The 24575-nt window shown below is 38.3% G+C and overlaps 2 protein-coding genes across 3 annotated transcripts in view; one reads left to right on the top strand and one right to left on the bottom strand.

Annotated features, from left to right (window-relative positions):
- The first annotated feature begins 1421 nt into the window (after nucleotides 1–1421).
- LOC117297658 lies at nucleotides 1422–9127 on the top strand. The gene is made up of 5 exons (XM_033780806.1): nucleotides 1422–1695; nucleotides 3420–3481; nucleotides 5001–5120; nucleotides 7524–7754; nucleotides 8635–9127. Exons 1-5 carry the CDS (start codon nucleotides 1673–1675, stop codon nucleotides 8799–8801), a joined length of 603 nt encoding a protein of 200 aa, XP_033636697.1. The 5' UTR covers nucleotides 1422–1672; the 3' UTR covers nucleotides 8802–9127.
- A 6357-nt stretch (nucleotides 9128–15484) lies between these two features.
- Nucleotides 15485–24575, bottom strand: part of LOC117297537 (RNA 3'-terminal phosphate cyclase-like) — a 32989-nt gene continuing 23898 nt past the window's right edge. For both annotated transcript variants that reach the window (XM_033780630.1, XM_033780631.1), the window contains 9 exons: nucleotides 24396–24539; nucleotides 23645–23768; nucleotides 22598–22656; nucleotides 22174–22315; nucleotides 21455–21573; nucleotides 20461–20519; nucleotides 19786–19880; nucleotides 17916–18020; nucleotides 15485–16846 (listed from right to left, as the gene is read on the bottom strand). In XM_033780630.1, the coding sequence (XP_033636521.1) occupies nucleotides 16772–16846; nucleotides 17916–18020; nucleotides 19786–19880; nucleotides 20461–20519; nucleotides 21455–21573; nucleotides 22174–22315; nucleotides 22598–22656; nucleotides 23645–23768; nucleotides 24396–24539 (922 nt within the window). In that variant the 3' untranslated portion in view covers nucleotides 15485–16771. The remainder of the gene's footprint in view (nucleotides 16847–17915; nucleotides 18021–19785; nucleotides 19881–20460; nucleotides 20520–21454; nucleotides 21574–22173; nucleotides 22316–22597; nucleotides 22657–23644; nucleotides 23769–24395; nucleotides 24540–24575) is intronic.

The following is a 24575-nucleotide window of genomic DNA, read 5'->3' as shown; positions in this document are numbered from 1 at the left end:
TCCCGTTCTCCATATAGCTGCTCAATTTCGGGATCGAGCAAATATAAAGATGCGCTCATTTCGTGTTTTCACATGGACTGTTTGTCAGCGTTTCTTTTCTCCAATAGCAAAACCATGGAGTTAGAACCAAAGGTCGTATAGCGCCGCGTAGCGGCGCTATGCGGCGCTATACGATCTTTGGTTAGAACTTCCAACAAGGGATACAATATCCGAAAAATCAAAATCACCGCCGAATTTCGGCTTTTCCCCCAATATCATCTCGGGTCATTTTGTTGTGTATGCTCGTGCGGGGCTTTTGTTTTGTCTTCAAAAAAGTAGAAGGGTGACGTGCCACGTGGTGTTTCAAAATGACATTTTTATTATGATGCGGCCATCTTGCGAGTCAGCCTGTATATTAGGCGTGTTCAAACTATCTCTGTTTTTTTTAAAGTTAAATAAATATTGTTTAGCATTCAAGACGTCGCACCAAGTGCACAAACACCCGACGACATGTTTATTTTTAATGAAATATGTTACACGAGTAGGCTAAAATTAGGAGGGGGCTGTGCCGCCACGGGTCGCAAAGCACCCCCTCCCCAATCCATTGTTTATTTCCTTCAGATTATTATTTTGCTCACAGTTTAGTTAAATTGCCGCCAAGTAAAAAGTTGGCGCAAAAAATAAACGCACCAAAAAAGAAGTCACCACGGAAACAAAAAATCGCCGACATCGCATACTTTTAGATCGCCCTACCCTACAACCTATTTTGCATCGATGATTGTATAAAATGTTTGGGAGTTGAATATTATTGAGGTGCTTATCGTTGATACTCTAAGGATTCGTGCATTTTTCTAAATTTCGTTATATACATGTAGTTGGCTGAGGACTTTCAATAGTTAATAACTTTTTGCAAACTTAAATGCCTCCATGCATCAACTCAATGTCAAACCATAAGCATCATTCCTCCATGGCATCATTGACAAAACCCACCAAAATCAACAACGTACCACTACCATGGTGTAAGCATTGTTTATACTCTTTTAATTAAAGTCGCCAAAACAAATCAACAAAACAAAATATCACTGAAGCATATTAACATCACGAACATTATCGAGCCATTTGGGCCAATAACGAGAAATTGAAATGTTTAGTTTCCATGGCACCGAGCACAGACCTTTCTTTATCACAACACATTCCTATAAGATCCTTGAATAATTACCACCTACTGTTTCGGTGGCCAGGGATTAAAACCCAGATGAAAAGCAACTCAATGCGTTGACTACATAGGTGGGCTGAGCTTACCCATCCATTGTACTCGGAGTGTGAAAAGGCTTAACTGTCAATCAAGCAGCGGTGGTTTAACTTTGAATCTGGAAATGACCAATGCATGACTGGACACACAGACTTGAGTATGCATGACTGACTCTGTTTACAATAGAAGGCCTAGCTCACCAAGGCCTAGCCCCTCCATTCCCGCCTTGGGCTTGGCAATGTATTGCCAATGTACTGAGACAACATCAGAGGGAACTTGGGCTATCTCTGGACACTTCTTTACCTCCATGATCTGAATTTCTTTCCTCTGTGGTGAAAAAGAAATTGCGGTTTTCTTGAAGATGTAACATCTTCATTGGTGGGAGACTGATGAAGTAAGACGATTTCTTTATATGATTTTAACTCAGAAGCCACCAATGTCATGCAAGATACAACTTTATTCTGGTAAGTATGTTGTTTTCGTTTTTGCTTGTAAAAAACATGTTCCCAATGATGCATGATCTTTCCTCGGAGGAAAGACCGTGGACCAATGGTTATTAACTGAGCCTATTTTTAAAGACAATATTTGTCATCGTATACTCGCAAAGTCATGCAGGGGGAGCTTCTTTTGAAAATATAAAAAGCTGCTCAGGGGAATATAAACAGCTGTTCTACCGAAAGCCTACAAAAGGTTGACCATTTCGTCCCCTGGAAACTTCGTACCTTCTTATGACGCAACCATTGAAGCAAGCCTGATAATTCACGGAGGGGTACGGAGGCTAGGCAACCAATGCGATTGCCTCCATGCCCCTGGTCATTGCCTGCCTTGGTGCCCTTGAAATGCTCCAGTAGAAATTGACCATGTCCTCATATAGACAGTGCCCTTTAAAGGCAGTGGACACTATTGGTTAATTACTCGAAATAATTATCAGTATAAAACCTTACTTGGTAACGAGTAATGGGGAGAGGTTGATACTATGATAGTATAATATAAAACATTGTGAGAAACGGCTCCCTCTTCTGAAGAGACGTAGTTTTCGAGAAAGAAGTAATTTTCAACGAATTTGATTTTGAGACCTCAAGTTTAGAATTTGAGGTCTCGAAATCAAGCATCTGAAAGCACACAACTTGTGTGACAAGTTTTTTTTTTTCATAGTTATCTCGAAACTCCGACGACCAATCGATCTCCAATTTTCACAGGTTTGTTATTTTATGCATAAAAACATTGAGAAACACCAAGTTAGAAGACTGGTCTTTGACAATTACCAATAGTGTCCACTTTCTTTAAGGAGAAAATGATTTGGTGCCTTTGCCATTTCGAAAACGAAGCAAACAGGCCTGTTGATAGTACGGAGTACGGATTATTTTAATACCGACCTCCCCCCCCCCCCTCGCCCGTCTAGGCTTATGAAGTGACCGAGGTACAACAAGTGACCAAGGAACAGATACATAATTGGGATAACTTTCCATGTCGGACACTTCGTACCTTTGCCACTTCGTACACCATTATTAATCGTGCAAGCATCCAAACGTAATTTAAGTTTTGGAAAACAAGTTTAGATCTGAAATTTCAAAACTTGTTTTGATTTATAAAAAACTTTTAGCTTCTTCATGCTTTTCAGTAAGCAATTCCAGAAACAATCACAGTTCTTTGTGGTAAATTCAACCAATCAGTGTCTTTATTTCCATACCAAAGCGTACAGGTTCTTACAAATCAAGCATCCATACATAATTTAATTAAATCTAAAGTTTAAGACATTTTTTTGACTAGTGAAAAGTTTCTGCTTCACACTTTCCCAAAATAAACAATTTTAAAACTTCATGCCGTGAGTTTAGATTTCAAGTATTTTAATTTTTTTAGTTTTTTATTAACGCATCATTGAAAGCTCAGTATCGATTCAGACAATGCCTGTAACTAGAAGATTTAATCAGTATCTGCTACGATATTTATAATCAATAATGAGATCCCGGATTTAAAAAAAACTTTATTTCCCGATGTAAACCGATCCATATGGATTTTTTTTTGTTAATAGCACCAAAGATAGAATACGTTATTATCAGTGTCTTACAGAAAACAAAGCAATTACAAACGAATCAACATGGAAAAAAACAAATCTTCACACAATGGACGAAGCAACAAAATTTGTTTTTCACACAATCATGAAAGACATTTTTTGTTTATTTTGCAGTTTGTTCGTCCTCCTTTTGGTGCTTCCTCTACCGGTTTCTCCTGAATCACAATTTGCAAGAGGTAAGAATAAAGAATTTGTCATGGTTTGTAGTTTTCATATTGTGTCGAAGTTCCTCAACAAATACACTGAACTTGATCAACTAAGAAAACAATTTAATCAGCAAAATAATGTTTGTGTGCTTTGTGTTTGTTTATAAACTAAGCTCATTGGTTTTCTTGGTTGATCTTGGTTGGTCTCTTGCATAAGGTCACAATGAAGTCTTTACTGAGCATGTTAAAATTATGATGAGCTTTTATTTCCTGTCCTACTAGTTTCGTGGGAATGTTTTCTATAAATAAATATTTTGTGAAATACATGAACGTGTATTCAAAGTGGTTTTGGTAATTTATATCCAAGTGAGCATAAAGCTGATGTTTTTTATTTAAAAAAACAACCACATGGGGCCTTGGTTGAAACAAAAGACTTTACTTCATATAATTCCTGTCGCAATAATTCCTGCCGCTTCTTTTTGCACCACCCTGTTTTTTGTTTTGCATGGAGGTTAAACAAAAATTAATCCAGAATTGATTCCCTTTTAGATTTATTACTTTGAAGTTGGTGAGAATTGTTTACCCAAATTAGGTTCATCCTCAATGGTTCGTGTTACTAAATTCCTGGAAATTTCATTGCCAAAAGAATGGACTGAATTATTCAAATAATTATTTCTAAGTGTGTGTTTAAACATGCTTGTTTGTTAAACTATTGTTTGGCCTTGATTGCGGTTCGGCCCAACTAATGCCGTGAGTAAACAAACTGCCTGTAATTCTTGTCGTTGGCAAATTTGCAATGAACTTGTTCAATTTACACTCCTTTGATGAGTCACGCAGTAAGTTTACTCTGAACACCTGTGTTACGGGGTAGATTACAAATTCACCTTCTTGGGAATGGGACCACGGGAAATCAAATAGCAGAAGGGGATGTGTGGTGGCCCTTCCCACAGCCTTACTGAGAAAACACGGCTGTTTTGCAATAAAAACGTGTAAAAGGCGGCCAATATTATATCTTTGTTGTAAAATATCACATTTTTAAAATTGAAAGAAAAGTGAACAGAAAGAACTTAGGTTAAAACTATTTTAGGTTAATTTCGGAACAAAATATAATTTTCCCCGCAAAGTTTGCTGTAGGTATAGGCCTATCAGTAAACAGCCCCACAAACACTAAAAGCATGCACAAAGCGATGCCGCGCTACTGCTTATCCGTGGCCGTGAATACAAAACTTATTATTTCAAGAACATGTATATCTGTTGTTTAAATGTTTGCATGGCTACCATAATATCTAAATATTAGGTTTGCGGTCATACCGTGTGTGTATATTTACTTGCTGTATAGATTAGTTTTTGAGAACTTGTCTTGTGTTTTTTTTTATTCTAAACTTGCAAGACAAGTTCTCAAAAGCGAGACAAGTTCTTAAAAAAACATAATCTATACTCAGCAAGGAGACTCAATGGTGTTACCAAACCATGGAGAAACGCAATATTTATTGATACCTTACCATGCAATTCCTTTAATCACATATAAATGTACCATAATGAATTGCAGGTCAATTTCGGGATGTAATTGGTTCTAATGCTGTTACTGAATCAATGCCAAGACAACAACCTGTTAATCCTAACAGAACACCATTGGAAAGGATGGACCAAGCATCACACGATAAACCTGGTAAGAAATAATTCAGAACAACCAGGGTTCACAATCTTTGAATTCATTCACTACGGACCCGCAGTAACTTTTTTGATTTTGTATTATAACAAATTCCGAATCCGTAAAAACGAGTTCAACATTTTATTGGTCCGGGCACTACATTGTATATGGTAAATGACACTTGTCGCGAGGGACGCAGGATAAGCAGAAACATTGCAGCTCGGAATAAAAACTAATACTCGCTCCCAAAACATCCGGATTGATGCTCTCTCATTGGTTGGATTTTTATTTCACTTTAGGTGACGTTTTCATTTTTTTTTTATAACGTTCGGATTCGTTTCGTACACAACTCTGTCAACTCGGTGTCAAAGGGAATAAAAACAAAACAACAGTTTAAGAAGAATTGGTGGGGTAGATATTTAAGATGCATTCCATGTTCACACATAATATTTTCAGTTGGAAATTTGTTTTATCGTGTTTCAATTCCACCCCCTTTTAAAACCTTGATCTATGATAAAACAATGGTTGATGTCCCAAAAGTAACGCAGTGCAAAATTCCAAAATTGTGCTCCTCAACATGATCTTCCCCCTATACCAGCTGTTACTCTGTTTGCAAATCTATGGTAGAACGAACTCAAGAAGCATGAAGTAGGCCCTATACGCTAATGCTTGTGTTATTCTCACACCGAATACTCTCATCAATAAGGAACCATCTTCAAGGGATCGGTAACAAAACGCTAATTGTCACTCCTTCCCTGGAACTTCATTGAGTGTTTTTATTTTAGCATCGTTGAAACTCCTTAATCCTGCCTTTCAAATTGTTAAGCTTTACAAAGAACACCCACTGGTTCATGGTGATGTTCAGTGAAGCCTCAGTTAGCCCTGGATTACTGGGTAAAGTACCTATATACCAATCATGGAGACAGTGAGGACGTGATCACCATGGACCCTGTGTCAAGCTTGTGTAGATTAGCATAACCAAGGCAAGGGGACATGGGAAGTATGTGACACAGCATCAGCTGGGCTCGCTCAATTTACTCAGATCAATGTTTTTCCTATCAAATATCGTAAAGTGTTGCTCACACCTCCATCACGCTAGAGCGAGAACCAATTGCTCATGGTGTAAGCATGCTTACACCAGGCGGACAATAGGGCAACTCGGGCTGAAAAGTGATGAAGTTTGCAGGGAACGCCATTTTATGCGATGTCCACGGGGAAGCAAATGTTTTATAACAAAACATTTGCTTTTACCGAACTAAATGGCGCCCATGACGAAGGCATGCACTACTTCAAACACTCTTACAAAAGACGGAGTTGCAGTTGCGCCTTGCAACAGTGATGAAGTTTGCAGGGACGCCATTTCATGCGATGTTCATGGGGAAGCAAATGTTTTAAAACAAAATTTTACCAAACTTAATGGCGCCCATGACGTAGGCACTACTTCAACCACTTTTACAAAAGACGGAGTTGCATTTGCGTCTGGCAAAAATGATGAAGTTTGCAGGGGACGCCATTTCATGCGATGTTCATGGGGAAGCAAATGTTTTATAACAACATTTTACCAAACTTAATGGCGCCCATGACGTAGGCACTACTTCAACAACCTTTACAGTACTAGACGGAGTTGCAGGTGCGCCTTGCAGGGGACGCCATTTCATGCCAGGATCATGGGGAAGTAAATGTTTTTTGTAACAAAACATTTGCTGTTACCGAACTTAATGGCGCCCATGACGTATAGGCACTACTTCAATCACGCGGCGACTATGAGAAGGGCAGAACAATGCAATAATCAACATGATCAAGCGATGAGATACAAAAACACACCCCGGTCTTTTACAATTGAAGAACGAATAAAACAATATTTTTTTTATTCAAATTGAGTTTCGAGAACTCAAGTTCATTCAAATATTTTGTTTGTTTGAATGTTAGATTTTTTTTATTGTTTGGTGTAGCCTACCGTAAGTGCTTCCTAATCCATACTTGCAATTGTAAAGATTGTAAGTGTGAACAATAAAAATGGGATGGGTTAAGCATGGACGACGGAATCTGATTGACAATGTTGATAAAGATGGAAGCCGATATATATATGCTCATTGGATTATTCAAAATAGCATGCATTAATTGTTTTCCCTTTCGATTTGATTGGTGTAAGGGATACATGATTAGAGAATCGTCAATAGACATTATTATGCAAAGGGCATTTGACAAATCTTAAAGACTATAAGAAACTTCTGAGGGGGCATCAGTGCCAAAACCAGGTGCAACGGAGGCCATGCCCTGCGGATGCGGGGCCTTTAACAGGTCTATATATGTTTGTTTTTTTGCTTGAGTGATTTGCTTTTAAATTGTTTTCAAACGAAATTGAATTTGTAATTAATAAAATAAGCTGACCATAGTTTTTTTTTTTCTTTCTTTTTTTAGCCACACCTCATCAGGACTCGCACTGTATGAACGGAGGCACAGGCTTCCTGAATACATTCTGTTTCTGCATAGATGGGTTTACAGGCCGCTACTGTGAGACTCTAATCAACAATAGCTGTGGAGATGTCCCTCATGGCCAATACGTGTACAGGAATTGTAGCATATGTTGCTGCGTGGATGGAGTCATGGATTGTCGTTTACATGAATTAGAAGGATGCAAGAAAAAACAAGGTATGTATTAAAGGGCAAGGGCACCAAGGCATATTCCCCTTGGTAAAGGGCATCCTATGATGAGGGAGCATTTCAAGGGCACTAAGGCAATGACCAGGGGGGACGGAGGCAATCGCCTCAATGAAGTGTCAGATAGCCTTGTCTTTTGGGCCCAGTCATTTTCATCTAATAAAATTGCATTCTTTCTTGCAAATGTATTTATTCCTAAAATAAAAAGGTTTATGCTTGCAATAACCTTCTTGGCTCAAATATGGATCACCTTGGTATTGTCTTACTGATAACAGAGATGAATTCACCCAAGTTAGCCCAGTGCAGTGCTTGCAACTGGTCACTCTACAAAGATCTTATCTAATGTAGTTAAAGGGGCAGTCTGCTTTAAGCTATCACAGTTTTCGGAAAACCAGCCTCCTCTATGATTGACTTTCAAAACTTATATTAGAGTTAGTTTGATGTACATGTATATGTGCTCTGATTAATTTAATTTTGTCATTTCTGATTCATGAGCAATGATTTCAATAACCAATTATTCGAATTTATCCTATTTGCATGCACCACAGCGTTTGCCACAATGTCACTGTGGAGGTGCTAGAAAAACACTACATCAAAAACTAAGGATGTCACAAAAAATACTCCAATCGTCCTAGAAAATACATGTGACTTTTTTAACTATGTGCACACTGGTTGGTTTTGGTGTATACAAACAAATTACCCAACACTCACTTTCAGTACCACCATGTCTCAACATACCTAATTGTTGTTACTGGGTTCAAAACGTTTGATTATGCCATTGGAACTAACCCGTGTATTCCCTTGTGTACAAAATTATCCCAATATTGCATTATATTAATTCTTGTACTTTCTTGTCTTTGTCTTTCTGCAGATGAAGCCAGCTTTGAGAGCATCGAGAACATCGAGAGTAATGAAGTGTCTTTAGAGATTGCATCACATAGTAGTGCCCCCCAAGGATCTAAATTGAGTCTTATACTGATAACTTATACAACTATTTGGCTTCAAATTGGTTATTTTATAGATCTATCAGTTAGGTGACACTACTGGAGGTTCACTATTTGCTATAAAAAGTATGTTCATAAAATGTGCTGATTATTTTTAATTTAAGGCACTGGACACAATTGGTAATTACTCAATATAATTAGCATAAAAAAAACTTACTTTATAAAAGGAGCAATGGTGAGCTGTTGATAGTATGAAACTTTTTGAGAAAGAGGTAATTTCCCACTCAAATGTTTAAAGATTTCTGGCCTGAAGCCCGTTGAGGCACACCAATTTTTGAAACAAGAGTGATTTTTTTGTTCATTATTTTCTTACAAACTTGATGACCAATTAAGTCCAAAAATTTCAACAGATTTGTTATTTTGTGCCTAATTATGTTGTGATACCCCAAGTGAGAATATTGGTCTTTGCCAATTACCAAAGGTATCCAGTGCCGTTAAAGAGTGCATATTATAAGGCACGGAAGAGCAAGCTTTTTGTTGATGTTTTTTAAGTATAAAATGTAATTGGATAGCCTACAAATTATTTTGATAACCCTTGTCATTTGGCAGCATTGATAGCCTATACTGATTTATAAACTGGGTGAACACGCACACAATTTTGAAAATAAGTGTTTTTTTTTAATGAACTATCAAACATTAACAGCATAATAACAGACCTGCAATTCATATCATGTTAATTGTGTATGTCCTTTTAAAATGTTTTTAATAAATATTGTTTTATACGTTACATATGATTCTTTGTTATACTTATTTAAGTAGACCCTGTGTAACCAAAAAGCTAATTTCTAATTCCAGGCATGACATTGTACTTGACAAAATAGTAGGAAACTGTTCAGTTTCAAGAGCCAACCAAGCCTCATTAATAGCACTGTATTTATTTTTTAAGCTAAACATTATTTTTTTTTAAATGGGAAAATCATCATGCCTGTTATTTGGTTCTATTTAATTAACACTGCCGTATGTAAATAATCTTAAAAACTTTTACAATTAAAGCTTTTTAACAATTTGGTGAAAGTCCAATTGTGTTTCAGTTTCTTTGGTTAAATTTTGTTTTTTAAATACATGTGAAGCAAAACTTTATTTTTTCAAAACACTCCTCAAATGATTGAGCATCATAATCAACAAAGCTTCATCAACATCCTCCTACTTCTGCCATTTTAAAAGTGTGTGGTAGAAGGAACATGTAGTAGATATAACACTGACCCCATCGGGCAGGGACACCATTCTTGAGCCCAATTTCATGGCTCGCTTACTGTACGCAAATATTCTGCGCTTACATCAAGCATATTTCATAGGTAAGCAGGGAATTTTTGCGGGTGCGAATGCATACTCCACTATATTCTAGGGAACATTCTATGCTTAGACAGCTAGAGCATAATTTCTTTGCTTGCCATGTAAGCAAAGAATGGTAATGGTAAGCACATATTTCGGCAGTAAGCCGAGCCATGAAATTGGGCCCAGCTCTTTTTTGAGCCCCCACTATGTCATTATCAAAGCAAAATTATGATCTCAGCAAACCTTTATTAAAGTAATTAACTTATTTGACCCCTAAAACACAATCAGACAAAAATTTTGTTTACAACGCATACAAGTTAAAACAAAGTGTTAAAATAATCGGCAAAAATAAATAATGATTGAAAGAAAAAGAGTTTAAAGGCAGTGGACACTATTGTTAATTACTCAAAATAATTATTAGCATAAAAACCTACTTAGTTCTGAGGAATGGGGAAACAGCTCCCTCTGAAGTAACATAGTTTACGAGAAAGAAGTAATTTTCCACGTACTTGATTTCAAGACCTCGGATTTAGAATTTGATCTCTCGAAATCAAGCATCTGAAAGCACACAACTTAGTGTGACAAGGGTGTTTTTTCTTTTGTTATTATCTCGCAACTTCGGCGACCGATTAAGCTCAAATTTTTCACAGGTTTGTTATTTTATGCATATGTTGAGATACACCAAGTGAGAAGACTGGTCTTTGCCAATTACCAATAGTGTCCACTGCCTTCGTGTCTGCATATGATTGGTAATGATAATGAAAGTTAAATGGCAATACAAACTTGCATAATAAAAAGTATAGTATAAGTAATTTGGAGAAACATATCACTCCAACATCCTACGGTTTTTGAAAAGTACATCACTTTTTATCCCTGAAAATTTGAATATAGGAGGCGCTACCGCTGCAATGCTTCTCAGATTATGTATAGCTATAGGGATTATTGTTCCTGCCTGGACACAATATTCGCTGCGGCGTTTTGACTATACAAATGGTATAAAAAACTATCTACATGTAATGCTACATGTACAATTGGTGTTTTTAGCAGTTGCAATGACACTGGTTAGCATCATTTGTGAAACTTTTACAGAGTACAGATATTTTTCTTCATTTAAAATGAGACATTTTTCCTTTTTAAAATAAGGTAACACTGGAGGGATTGAGGTTGATAATTTGTCAAAAGTGGAGCTCACTAACCAGTGAGGAGATTCTAACAATCAATATACACAAGAGATTGTTTCAGTATCAAAGATTTCCAGCCAGTGTTGAAGGATTCAAGTCTGGTCTCAGTAAAAACTCTAAAAACAGGGACTCAACTACTGCACTGGCTCAGCCCATGGACGAAGCCCCCCTCCAGGCTCAGCCATATTTCAGTGTACCTCCATGGTGTAATGGAGCAGGCTGTAATTGGGTGGCCTTTCATCCCACCCATAAGTCCACTGCGTGTGCCATAGGCTAAATTAAGCTTCGAGTCTGAAGTTAAAGTGCAAGGTGCAAATCAACTCCAGACATTTACTCTCAACCTCTATGTCTCAAACATACTCAAACATATAAACAACTCTCCAAACAGACTTGTGAAGTTCAAGAATATAGCATCCATCTTGGCATGTCAAGATTTCTACCTCAATGGCAAGTCCTGTGCGTGCCAGGCTAAACTTGTAGCTTTGAGTCTGAGAAGTTAAACAAGGGCAAGGTGGAACTCAACTCCAGACGCTGCTCTCATTATATCAACATATAAATAACTTTCCAAACAGGCTTGAAAAGTTCACGAATATAGCGACCATCTTAGCAGAAAATGGGTGGTCATCATCCCACGCATAGTCCACTGTGTGTGCCATAGACTCAATTTAGCTTTGAGTCTGAGAAATTAAACAAGGGCATGGTGGAAATCAACTCCAGACGTTGCTCTCATATATCACCATAACAACAACTCTCCAAACTGTCTTAAAAAGTTCAAGAATACTGTCAATCTTGGCAGCAAATGGGTGGTCATTCATCCCAAATATTCATTGTGTGTGGTGCCATATAGGATCAATTGAGCTTCGAGTCTGAGAAGTTAAACAAGGGCAAGGTGGAAATCAACTCCAGACGCTGCTCTCATACACCAACATAACAACAACTCTCCAAACTGTCTTAAAAAGTTCAAGAATACTGTCAACCTGTGCAGCAAATGGGTGGCCATTCATTCCACATATTTATTGTGTGTCCCATATAGGATCAATTTAGCTTTGAGTCTGAGAAGAGGCAAGTGCAAGGTGCAAATCAACTACAGACGCTGCTCTCAACCATACACCAACATATCAATAACTCTCCAAACAGGCTTGAAAAGTTCAAGAATATAGTGATCATCTTGGCAGAAAATGTGTGGTCATCATCCCACCCATGTAAGTCCACTGTGTGCGCCATAGACTCAATTTAGCTTTGAGTCTGAGAAGTTAAACAAGGGCATGGTGGAAATCAACTCCAGACGTTGCTCTCATATATCACCATAACAACAACTCTCCAAACTGTCTTAAAAAGTTCAAGAATACTGTCAACCTGTACAGCAAATGGGTGGCCATTCATTCCACATATTCATTGTGTGTCCCATATAGGATCAATTTAGCTTTGAGTCTGAGAAGAGGCAAGTGCAAGGTGCAAATCAACTACAGACGCTGCTCTCAACCATACACCAACATATCAATAACTCTCCAAACAGGCTTGAAAAGTTCAAGAATATAGTGATCATCTTGGCAGAAAATGTGTGGTCATCATCCCACCCATGTAAGTCCACTGTGTGCGCCATAGACTCAATTTAGCTTTGAGTCTGGAGTTAAAGTGCAAGGTGCAAATCAACTCCAGAGATTACTCTCAACCTCTATGTCTCAACCATACACCAACATATAAACAACTCTCCAAACAGGCTTGAAAAGTTCAAGAATATAGCGACAATCTTGGCAGAAAATGGGTGGTCATCCCACCCATGTAATTCCATTGTGCGTGCCACAGACTCAATTTAGCTTTGAGTCAAGCAGTTAAGCAAGTGCAAGGTGCAAATCAACTACAGACACTGCTCTCAACCATACACCAACATATAAACAACTCTCCAAACAGACTTGAAAAGTTCAAGAATATAGCGGCCACCTTGGCAGCAAATGGGTGGTCATCATCCCACGCATAGTCCGCTGTGTGTGCCACAGACTGAATTTAGCTTTGAGTCAAGCAGTTAAGCAAGTGCAAGGTGCAAATCAACTACAGACGCTGCTCTCAACCGTATACCAACATATAAACAACTCTCCATACAGGCTTGAAAAGTTCAAGAATATAGCGACCATCATGGCATCAAATGGGTGGTCATCATCCCACGCATAGTCCACTGTGTGTGCCATAGACTGAATTTAGCTTTGAGTCAAGCAGTTAAGCAAGTGCAAGGTGCAAATCAACTCCAGAAATTACTCTCAACCACCAATATATAAACAACTCCCCAAACAGGCTTGAAAAATTCAAAAATATAGCGACCATCTTGGCAGCAACGGATGAAGTGGGTGTTGGAATCTTGGTTTAATTGATCGGCAGGACCCAACTTGTGGTTCTTGCATTGTTTGTTTGTCTGGTTTTTATTTTCACCTGTTAACCTGTTTCATTTTATCTTTATCGTTAATATGCATCGTTTTATTATTTCATTGTTATTTTTTTACAAGGCATCCCATGACTCCATGCAAATTCAGACTCTGTAAATCAAATTTTCTGTTTTGATGTATGTATGGAAATAAATGTTGTTGATTGATTGATTGATTGATTGATAGGTGTCAAAGATGACGATAAAAATGAGTGTGGCCTCTCTTCATACCCCATTTTTAAATATACGAGGTTTGTTGACTTGTTGTTAACATTAATATTCTAAAGTGCACATTCTTTGTCAAACATTTCTGCAGTCACCATTGCTGCTTTAGAGCACATGTGGTTAAAAACATAACAAAAATAGGGAGAATACATCATAGGACTGAAAACACTGTTAAAGCCATTGGACACTTTCAGTAAACAGTATTGTCCAAGGCCCACACTTCATGTATCACAACTTATATATAAAATAATAACCCCGCGAAAATTTGGAGTCTGGAGAAAATAACGGGAAAACCTACCCTTGTTTCCGCACGATACGCCGTGTCATGACATGTGTTTAAAATAAATCTGTAATTCTCGATATCGATAATTGATATTGTTTGGATATTTTCTCAAAAAGTAAAGCAAGGCCATTGCAATGGTGATGGAGACGTGCGACATCTCAAACAGTTATGAGCTGCGGGAACGAGTGCGGTACGACATCGACCAAACCCTAAATAACAGAAGAAGCTACGCAAATAAAGCCAGGTAAGAAAATTACAAACAATCTCATGTAAAAAAAAATCCGAAAGGCATACAATTATGATCGTATGGACCTGCCCGGCAATTGCGGCATCTCCCCCTCGCCCAGAAACCACACAACAGCTGGCAACTCACCCTCGCCCAGAAACTCGGCAACGACAGGCAACTCATCTGAAAGAGTCTTTAAAATGTGATTTTGTAGTAAAAAAAAAGGTTCCCTCCATAGTACCACTTGGTTCAGAAACAATTGTAATTTTGATACTTGTTTGTTGTAAAGTCAAATGATTTATATTATGTATATGGAAATAAATGTTGTTGATTGATTGATTGATTGATTATAATAAGGTTAATTTGAGTATTTGTTTCTTTCTCTCCAGAGAGGAAAACTGATGTCAGCCTTATTTTAGTACTAGACTACTGGACAACAGCAGAGAAGCAACCACCAGGTGGCTTTGCACATGATCTTCAAATACAATTCTGCCCTTTGGTGACCTGAGTTCGGCGCATGTATTCAAGTAGTATATGTGCACTAATTCTTTGGCTTCCCCAGGGGTGTTAAACATCCAGATGTCTTTCAGGGATTAATGGTTGATGCTATCAAAGAGACGAAATAGCCATAGTTTCTATAAAGTATAGCTCTGCAATTTAGCATGTGTGCCAAATGCTTCGTGTTAACAAATCGACATTGGACATTGATGGAATAACTAAGTGTTTTAACAATAGCATAAATAATTAGTGACACGGTTGAATTGAGTGCATGATGTTTAGCATGGTTTCAGTTCGATGATTTGTTTTAAACGTTTAAAGAGAGCATTCTGCATTGACAATGACTGAGAAGTTTTTACAGATGGAAATGATGATAAAATCTTTTGTATTGATTATTTTGCTCTTTTTGTTTCTTCTTGTTGTGTGTGTGTTATAGATGTCACCGACAATAACTCTTACGATGTTGTCAAATCTGAGAGAAAAGGGGGACGTCCATTGTGGAAGTGCTGTTTCAGCTGATTTTGAAATTGTAGATGTTACAATTCCAAATGGAATGAACCAATTAATTACTAAGTTTGACATTGCGAAATGTGTTGTCAAAAAAGGCAGGAGGACTTGCAGAAGCAGAAGTTCTTTTCATATCGTCAGGGCCCAAATGACGATCTGCTCAGCTGTTCCTTGGAGCTGGTGGAGCTATTCAACTCAATGGTGCTACTAGACGACTCCTTCAGTGCCGATTGGGGGGGGGTGCTGTATCTATCCTCACACAAATAGCAACACGCGCATATTCCACTGCTAACACTGACGGTTTTGAAATCAAGGGTGTCCTGATGTCACTGCCGCTGAACTTCCGTTGTATCGCGACCCCAAAACAATTAACCAAGCGATCCAATTCACACAAACAGCAGCACAGATTAACATAATTTGACTTTCAAAGAACAGACAAGAGTGAGGCATGTTTTCGTAATAAGTTGCAGTGCTGCTGATGAACAATTTTTCAAGACGTGTAGACGAAACTTGTAAGAGGGCCTTTCTGCCACATATTCTTTATCTTTGGTTGGCAATTGAGACACAGCCACCGCCATGTTCCGTCAGGGGGAACAAAGCCCAAGCCACGCTCAAGTGAATAAACAAAGATTCACTACAAGCCATCTAGAAAGAGTCACAGCAAAAGATGTCTATGACGTAATCAACAATTCCAGGTTACAACAAAGGTGGAGGTTGTTTGCTACTGTTAACGTCAACGGGAACCGGTCGCTGGTTGCATTTTTTGAGATATTGCCGAAACTCAGGCGGGAATATGTCCACGCAGAAAGAGTAATCCCCAATAGGAATACACAGTCTAATAAGCACTACCACATGTGGTAATCTTATATTCACATTTTGGGGGATGAAAAGTTATATCTTTTTCCATAAACCAAGTACTTTGAAGTGAAATGTTTCTCAAAGTGCATTATACTATCCAAAGCCGCTGTACTTCTTACCACCTAAGTTTCTATTGCCATTAATTTTCAGTCATTACCAAACGGTACAGATCCTTTAAGTAGAAGATCTTATTCTTGATCTATTGCCACTAAATTAAATACTACAGTAATCAAACCTTATAAGTTTAACCTAATAAATCTCAAAAAAACATGACTTAATAGATAAATTAAAATACTTTCTAGGTACCTTCTAGGCACTCTTTAACTCTGAAACACCTCAATTTCAAACTTCACATGTTGTAATAAGGTGTGTAATGAGTTACATTTCTTGTTCAGTTTCTCATTAAGACATTAATTGTCCGACCATAGAGAAACCAAACACAGACTGAATACACAAGTTAAACATTTTGAGCAAAGAACTGTTTTAAATATTATATAAACGATAGTATTTCAATATGGAACAATACTTTCTATTGTTACCTTTGTAGACCAATTCCTTCACATTCTATTACACTGGTCTCAGATCCATCATTTATGACTTTAAATGTCGCCTGAAAAGAGAAAAGGAGGACTATTTTAAAGAAATGCTGAAGTACAGGGTAGTATAACTATTTCTTTATCCTAAACTGCTGGATTATTTCAAGCAAGTGCCACATAGAAAATCAGCCTAACTCGAAAAAATGACACGTTGAGATAAACAAGTACAGAGATAAACTGCTTTGCCATAAAAATGGGATGAAAGTGTAAAAAGAGGCTGAGATAACAATTTGGGGGGCTAATCGGCCTTACTCGAAGCTAAGAGCTGAATTTTGAAGGGCGTGGCTACGTGTTCGAGAAGAAGGCATGCAAGGGCGCCTTTGGCTGCCAGCCACATCAACCCATTATGAGCACGGAGCACAGACAAAGATCGAAAGTGTTTGATTTTTTCACGAGGGAGGAAAACCGGATGGTCTGGAAAACCCTTGTGGCACAGCAGAGAACCAACACACAACTCAACTCACAATGGCCCTGGCTGGGAATCGAACCGGGGTCAACTAGGTGAGAGGCGAGCGCTTTACGCACAAGCCAACCATGCCACCCGTGATAGGACATGTTATTCACATACATGGTATGCCTTTGAAAATTTTGAAAATAAAATAAAAATGACATTACTAAAAATTATCTTATATAGCCCTAAAGCAACAAATTGAGTTTGGTTGCCCTTGGAAGGGCTGCACAGTAAATAGCGCAGCCAAAAACCTGTGGCAAAATCTAATAGAAATATTTGGCAATAGAATGTTTAAAATGAGCTGGCATTCGTCGCTTTTCATTGGTACATGTAGGCAATGCTGAAGATGAAAGGTTTAAAGGCACTGGACAAATTCAATAAGCCATTTTGAAGTATGGCGGCCAATACGTTGGTTTGGGTAAATCTGAACAGTGCAATCCCATAGTGTCCACCATACTTCAAAAAAAGCCTAATTGGTCAGGGTTGCTTAAGACATAGGTCTTACGTGAAATTTAATCAAATGCAACAAGAAATGAATGGCATTTACAAATTGACTTCACTTCAGTAGGACAATTGTGTTTGAAATCAAATCCACAAAAGGAGTTTAACTTTGAAATAAGAATAGTATATACCTGTGTGAGCTTCTTTGCGATGTGAATTGCTGTCTTTGTATGTAATGTCAATGGACCTGCAAGCACTCGTGATGTTCCTTCAGCCAAGGCCATAAATATTATCAGCTATAGGGACCAACAAAACAATAATAAGTTAAAAACCCCAAGGGAAAATGACTGGGAAAATCTTGGTGTGAAAGAAACATTTTAATAGAACAGGATTTGAATCTGAAACCTCCAGATCAAATGAGCTACATAGCCCTACTGTTGACGTCTGTCTGGTCAATATATTTGTTTGTCAAACTAGCTCTTTTCAGAGCCAACACTCCCTCAAAAGAGGTTAATTACATACATCTTCATTCACAGGTAGTGTGGATTCATGCCATGACCAAAAACTTGATACTATAAAAAATTTATCAAAACCCTTTAAAGACAATGGTTATTGTCAAAGACCAGTCTTCTCACTTGGTGTATCTCAACATATGCATAAAATAACTATCCTGTGAAAATTTGAACTCAATTGGTTGTCGGAGTTGCGAGATAATAATGAAAGAAAAAACACCCTTGTCATAAAAAGTTGTGTGCTTTCAGATGCTTGATTTCGAGACCTCAATTTCTATATCTCAATTTTGAGGTCTCAAAATCAAATTTATGGAAAATTACTTTTTTCTTGAAAACTACTCCACTTCAGAGGGAGCCGTTTGTCATAATGTTTTATACTACCAACCTCTCCCCATTACTTGTTACCAAGTAAGGTTTTATGATAACAATTATTTTGAGTAATTACCAATAATAGTGTCCACTGCCTTTAAGTTATATAAAATAAATGGCCCAGTGACCAGGGTAATAATGTTTGTGTGTCACTAGGGTACCAGCACTATACAAACAATCAATATATAACCATTATTTCCGATGTTATTATTTAGAATTTCATACAAGCAGTCACGAATTACATTTTCAGTTGATTATTCAGATTACAGCAACATTTTAATTAGAGAATAACAGTGTTCGTACCCGGTCTTCACTGCGTGGTAATGACCTTGGTTGGTGGCTGGCGCTGTTAACGGACCGAGCCGTTCGGCGGTACTTCCAGACATGTTCAGGGGCCATATTTGAGCTTTTGATGGTTCCCATCTCTTTCGTGCGTTAATCACATTACTGATCTTTGAGACCAGTGACTCTTTTAAAATAATGATCTGTTCAGCGCCTTCACTGGGGTCAAAGGAGGCAAATGATTGGACGATAGCTGTTCCTTGTGCATTAAAACGAGCGCATGAGCTCGGCTTCAGTTTATACGCGCGCACATGTTACACTCGCGCACTTAAAATTGATACATTTTCAGCGCGCGTACGCGTAAGTGCGCGAAGTTGCAATGAAACTAACAGGGATATATAACTGGCGATACAGTGCAACGCGCAAGGTTTACACAATGTATGCTGGTTTAGTGGCCACTTATTCGCTATTTTCCAAAGCCGGTCTTTATACCCTCGTTAACACTCCCACACGTGACCGGGTTTTGACCAATTAGAGACTTAAACCGTTCAAGGTATTTATTAATGAGACATAACTGTTTCTGCTTGTTTTGTTTATTATTGCAGTACCCAGACTGTACAAATAGCAGTTCTCAGACAAATAATAGTTACATTGTAAAACTGATGAATATATTTGTTATGGTGAGAGGAATAGAATATTCACAGGCCTATTACTCGGGTGGGAATCAACCCATGTGCTTGGCAATTCTAGAGCAGTAATTACCCTTTGATTTATTTTCACTACCGAGTACACAGTGCTTACACACATCAGTGCAAGAGTACAACCAAAATTAACATTCTTTATCCCTGATGCAAATTTAAGATCTATTAAAGGAATAGACTAGTTGATCTTTGATTACCTGATCTTGTAAGTATTCATCTACACATCCTCCATGCTCCAGATTATTAAGAAGCATCTGTGCTGCTTCCTTTCCTACGTTCTCAGCTGGCACACCTGAAATATCATCAAACACAACCACAGATTTATCCAAGTGTCATTTTATTGTTTTATTGACACATCTTCTTGATCAAAATACTTACTTTAATCACATTCTTCAGATAGTATTTTTCACAAGTGGTGAGAACTGTGGTTTAACTAAAAAGATCGCGTAACTGTCCTGCACAAATAGCCTATAAAGTTAGAAATGTTGGTAATCCAGGACAAATAATACCTAAATACTCTATACCTAAAATTTTGCAAAACATTTTTCTAACACGTTCTGGTATATACACAATAATTACCAGAGTGTTGACTTATTTGTCTCCACTATGTATCCATTGACTCACAAAGTGGTAAGTTTTATCTCCGAGGGTATGTGTCTTCTCAGGCCTGATACTTCACGGAGGCAACAAAGGCGATTGCCTCCATGCCACTAGTCATTGCCTTGGTGCCCTTGAAGTACTCCAGTAGAGATTTAAAACTTCCTCATAGGGTGGTGCCCTTTACCAAGGAGAAAATGCCTTGGTGCCCCCTGCCCTTTCAAATTTCAAAAACGAGGGCATACAGGACTGTTTTCTTATGTCATCACACTCACCTCTTTTACCCAGAGCTGATCCTGCAAGTCTACATGATGAACTGGTCTCAGCTACCACTCTATAAGACAAAGCTAACAATTAAACAGCTTGCAATTTCACTCCAATAGTCTTATAGATTTAGAACTAAAAAACACACGGTTTTGTATTGGTATGTAGATGATGAATGCAACACACAGTATGCTTTGAAAGATTTACAGCCGGGCTACTCATTTTTCCAGTTTGATAGCCCAGCGGGCTAGTGGAAAAATAATGCGAAAATCAACATCACCAACAATAATGAACTGTGCTGATGGTATTGTAAAATTGAAATACTTTCGGTGACCAATTTGTGCCGTGACTCAAGACGTAATGTGTTTTTCGGGCAACCAATTTCTCATCAGGGTTACTAAAATTCTGGGTTACTAGCCCTGCAGACTACCATGAAAATACACTTAATTTCGACCCCAGTAAAGTGATGTAATCAGCAGTTACATTGCCATTGATTGGATTTGAGAAACCCAATAGACCCTTCCCATGAAATATGTAAATTGCACATAGCGCGTGCGCACTAACGTTTTGGTTGGCAAAATGAGGGAACATTGCGCTGTTTTGTACACGGCTAATGGCAGACGCAGACGCGATTGCGCATCTGCTTAGTGCACAACTCTATGGCGTTTGCCAACCAACAGGGTCTGTACGCATGAGTGAATGTGAGTAGCATATTTCATGGGAAGGGTCCATTCAGAATAGCTCTATATTTCTATAACAGTAATATCAATGCACACCGCATTATCTGTGGAAGTTTTAGCTTTATTCTAATATTCCTAAACGAATTGTATGTCAATGACGATTATGAATAATAATTTCTGAACACTCTGATTATTTAACCACCGGAACTTGAATTTAATGCTCTAACCCACTCGGCCTTGACACCCTACAATGATAATGTTCTCAGCCAGCAGTCACAATAGCTTGAAAAAAATAGTGGTTTACAAAAGCACCGATAATTCTTACGTGATACCACATCCATTGCCAATAGCTGAAGCTTCTTGTACAGCCTTAATATGAATTGGAATATCAGGGTATCTTTGCTTCAGTATACTTGTTGCTGTGTTTGCCATGCCTTGAGCTATCTGTAAAAGAATATGCACAAATGACACTAATAAATGGGGAGGTACATTACTCCAACCGTTGTGCAGAGCTTATGGTGCACCTGAGAGCTACAAGAAATGCTCCTTAATATCTGGACAGTGTAAATCAAGTTATGTAACTGTGAGTAAAACTTTAAGAAATGTTGCCGTTTCAATCAAGTTCTTGAAGATTTAGTGAATGATTTCCCAGGAGCTACCGTTAATCAGTGTCTCTCAGGCAGTAAAACATGTGTATGTGAAAAATCAAGCTTCTGTATGCTTAGTTTATAATAAAAAAAACATGAGACTGGTGGTCTAGTTGGTAAGACACTGCTCTAGAATTGCAAAGGTCGTGGGTTCGAATCCCACCACTCAGGAAGGTACCGGGTATACAGTGCTAACACACATCGGTGTATTGACTCCTTGCACGCACGTCACACGGCGCCTAAAATGCGCATCCAAGATTATTCTGATGATGAGGTCAGGTGAATTGGGTCAATATGGGTAAAAACAAAATTAATGTTCTTTATCCAGTGCAAATTTAACATCTATTAAAGAAGTACTTTGTACATGATTCTGATGTTAATTTGAGGTCCATCATACCTTGATTGGTAACACTCCTGCAACGAATGCTCTTCCATGAATCTTGACTAGGTCGCCACGATCTGTCATGTCCACAGCCTTAAGCTGTTTCACTGGAACAGTACGCACTTGTATCTCACCACCTCCTTTAGGAAAGTAACCTCTGGAGGAAAGAAAAGTACACAGAATATTAGCAGAAGTATGTATTACGAAAAGTGACATTAGTCATCCCCTGTTATAAAACCTTACAAATTGACAGAATGGCAAAAGCAATTCTACTTTTTTTATTCTAAGTTTACGCCATCAACCCATTGCTGATTTTGAAAGCTTTAGAAACAGCTATAGTTTCAAGCCCAATATACATTAACAATTAAAAGCACACGGCTAATAGATTTCACAATATGTGTGCTTCCAGACTTTATTTAATGCTATGCTTTTATATTACCTTCGTTTTATATCACACTCAAAGCTGACACCAAATCGCTCAAGTATTGGCTGAAGAACCTAAATATACAAAACATAAAATAAAGCATCACCAGCAGACCTATACAAACCCCTATTGCACATTACTTTTGATTGAGAGTGAGACGCCACTATACAAAACACGGAAATAACGCTTCAGTTTAGTATAGGCTTAAAACAGGACAGAGCGATTGTTGAACTGAAGACAAATCTATGATTTTCTGATCAATAAACCCTCCCCTCTGAAATGTGCAAGACTGATCCATGAGGGTCTTGGAAAGGACAGGCAGCCCTGGAATGACCCAAAGGCCAAAGAGGCCAGGGACTCTGTTGGACCAGGTCTTGTCCTTGGTGCCACTTTAGAATTTTCCCATTGACTTTAAGATTTTCAATGAAAGTGCCCTTTGCAAAATGAAAATGGCCTTGCCCTTTCAAAGATGAAATTCCAGGCCCAAAGTCCATTTTATAGTCGGTCGCGCGATGGTCGTGGGATGGAAATCTTTACGCGCGATCATAAAAAACACAGTTTATACTAAAGGTCTCAGTAATGACTATAAACTGTGTTTTTTAGGATCGCGCGTCAAGATTTCCATTGCATGACCATCGAACGGCCGACTATAATACAGCCTTAAAGGCAGTGGACACTATTGGTAATTACTCAAAATAATTATTAGCATAAAACCTTTCTTGGTGAGGAGTAATGGGGAGAGGTTGATGGTATAAAACATTGTGAGAAATGGCTCCCTCTGAAGTGCCATAGTTTTCGAGAAAGAAGTAATTTTCCACGAATTTGATTTCGAGAACTCAGATTTAGAACTTGAGGTCTCGAAATAAACCATCTAAACGCACACAACTTTGTGTGACAATGGTTTTTTTCTTCTTTCATTATTATCTCACAAGTTCGATGACCGATTGAGCTCAAATTTTCACAGGTTTGTTATTTTATGCATATGTTGAGATACACCAACTGTGAAGGCTAGTCTTTGACAATTACCAATAGTGTCCACTGTCTTTAATAGGATAAACTTACCATGGTTGTAAAGTCAATCTGAGGTGCCATGTCTGCATTAGTGCCACCTTTCAAAGTGACTTGAGTTGGTCCTGAAGCAAACAACATGCAAGGTAAAGATACCTGCATCAGAAGTACCACACTCCTGGATGTATGAACAAGAAAAACAATCAAACTTCTCTGCCGCAATAGATAGGTTGCAATACGCATCATTGACCACCATCTCTGATGTGTTTTACACGTGAAAAGTGCATGAGAGTCATGCGCAGTGCATACAGGAGTGCACTTTTCACGTGTAAAATACATATATAGAGGTGAGCGAATGCTGAGTTATGGCTATTTGCCCAAAGGTGCAGCATGAATAGTCTCAAACCAGTCTTTGTATGGCAGCGTATTGAGGTTAGACTCAAACCAGTCTGTTGCAGTTGTGTCAAAACATCAACTATTTCAAGAAACATGTCTTTTTTCTTGAAGTGCCCTGTTAACGTCGACTATGGAGGAACAAATACAAAAGCCAAACGCGTAGCGGCAAAAGACTTTAGGCCATGACCAAAAACATCACAAAGTTAGTTTGTGCACAAATGCCAAAGTACACCTGCAGTGCTCTTCAACATCGCATGTTACAAGACAGATCACAACCAATTAAAAAAAGAAAAAAAAATATAGGAACAGCCGTCAATTTCACAAACAGTTAGGAATCTCGAGTTAGGACGAGTAACCCGTGAAATCGACTGCTGCACTCATTGCATAGAGGCTGTCTAGATCAACTCACCCTGCCGTTTTTGTGTCAGCAATGAACCTTCCTGATTGAATGGTTGACGGGATAAATGTAATCTCAGATGATTTGACGGCTCCTCCTAATAACTCGCCTTTACATAAATCACTTACAAGCTGGAGTCCACTCAGATGTTGAGGTCTGTCAAAGAGCAATGTAAATAAATTCACTTCATAG

The sequence above is a fragment of the Asterias rubens genome, chromosome 12 (assembly GCF_902459465.1).
Source record: "Asterias rubens chromosome 12, eAstRub1.3, whole genome shotgun sequence".
NCBI classification, from domain to species: Eukaryota; Metazoa; Echinodermata; class Asteroidea; order Forcipulatida; family Asteriidae; genus Asterias; species Asterias rubens.
The sequence above is the reverse complement of the archived record's forward strand: the minus strand, read 5'-3'. Positions and strand labels throughout refer to the sequence as shown.

What these genes read in the sequence shown, in the direction of transcription:
- LOC117297658 (XM_033780806.1), top strand. Translation starts at nt 1,673, where the DNA reads ATGCAAGATACAACTTTATTCTG. An exon ending in AGCATCACACGATAAACCTG is followed by an intron (nt 5,121 to 7,523) that starts GTAAGAAATAAT and finishes TTCTTTTTTTAG; the next exon opens with CCACACCTCATCAGGACTCG. An exon ending in AGGATGCAAGAAAAAACAAG is followed by an intron (nt 7,755 to 8,634) that starts GTATGTATTAAA and finishes GTCTTTCTGCAG; the next exon opens with ATGAAGCCAGCTTTGAGAGC.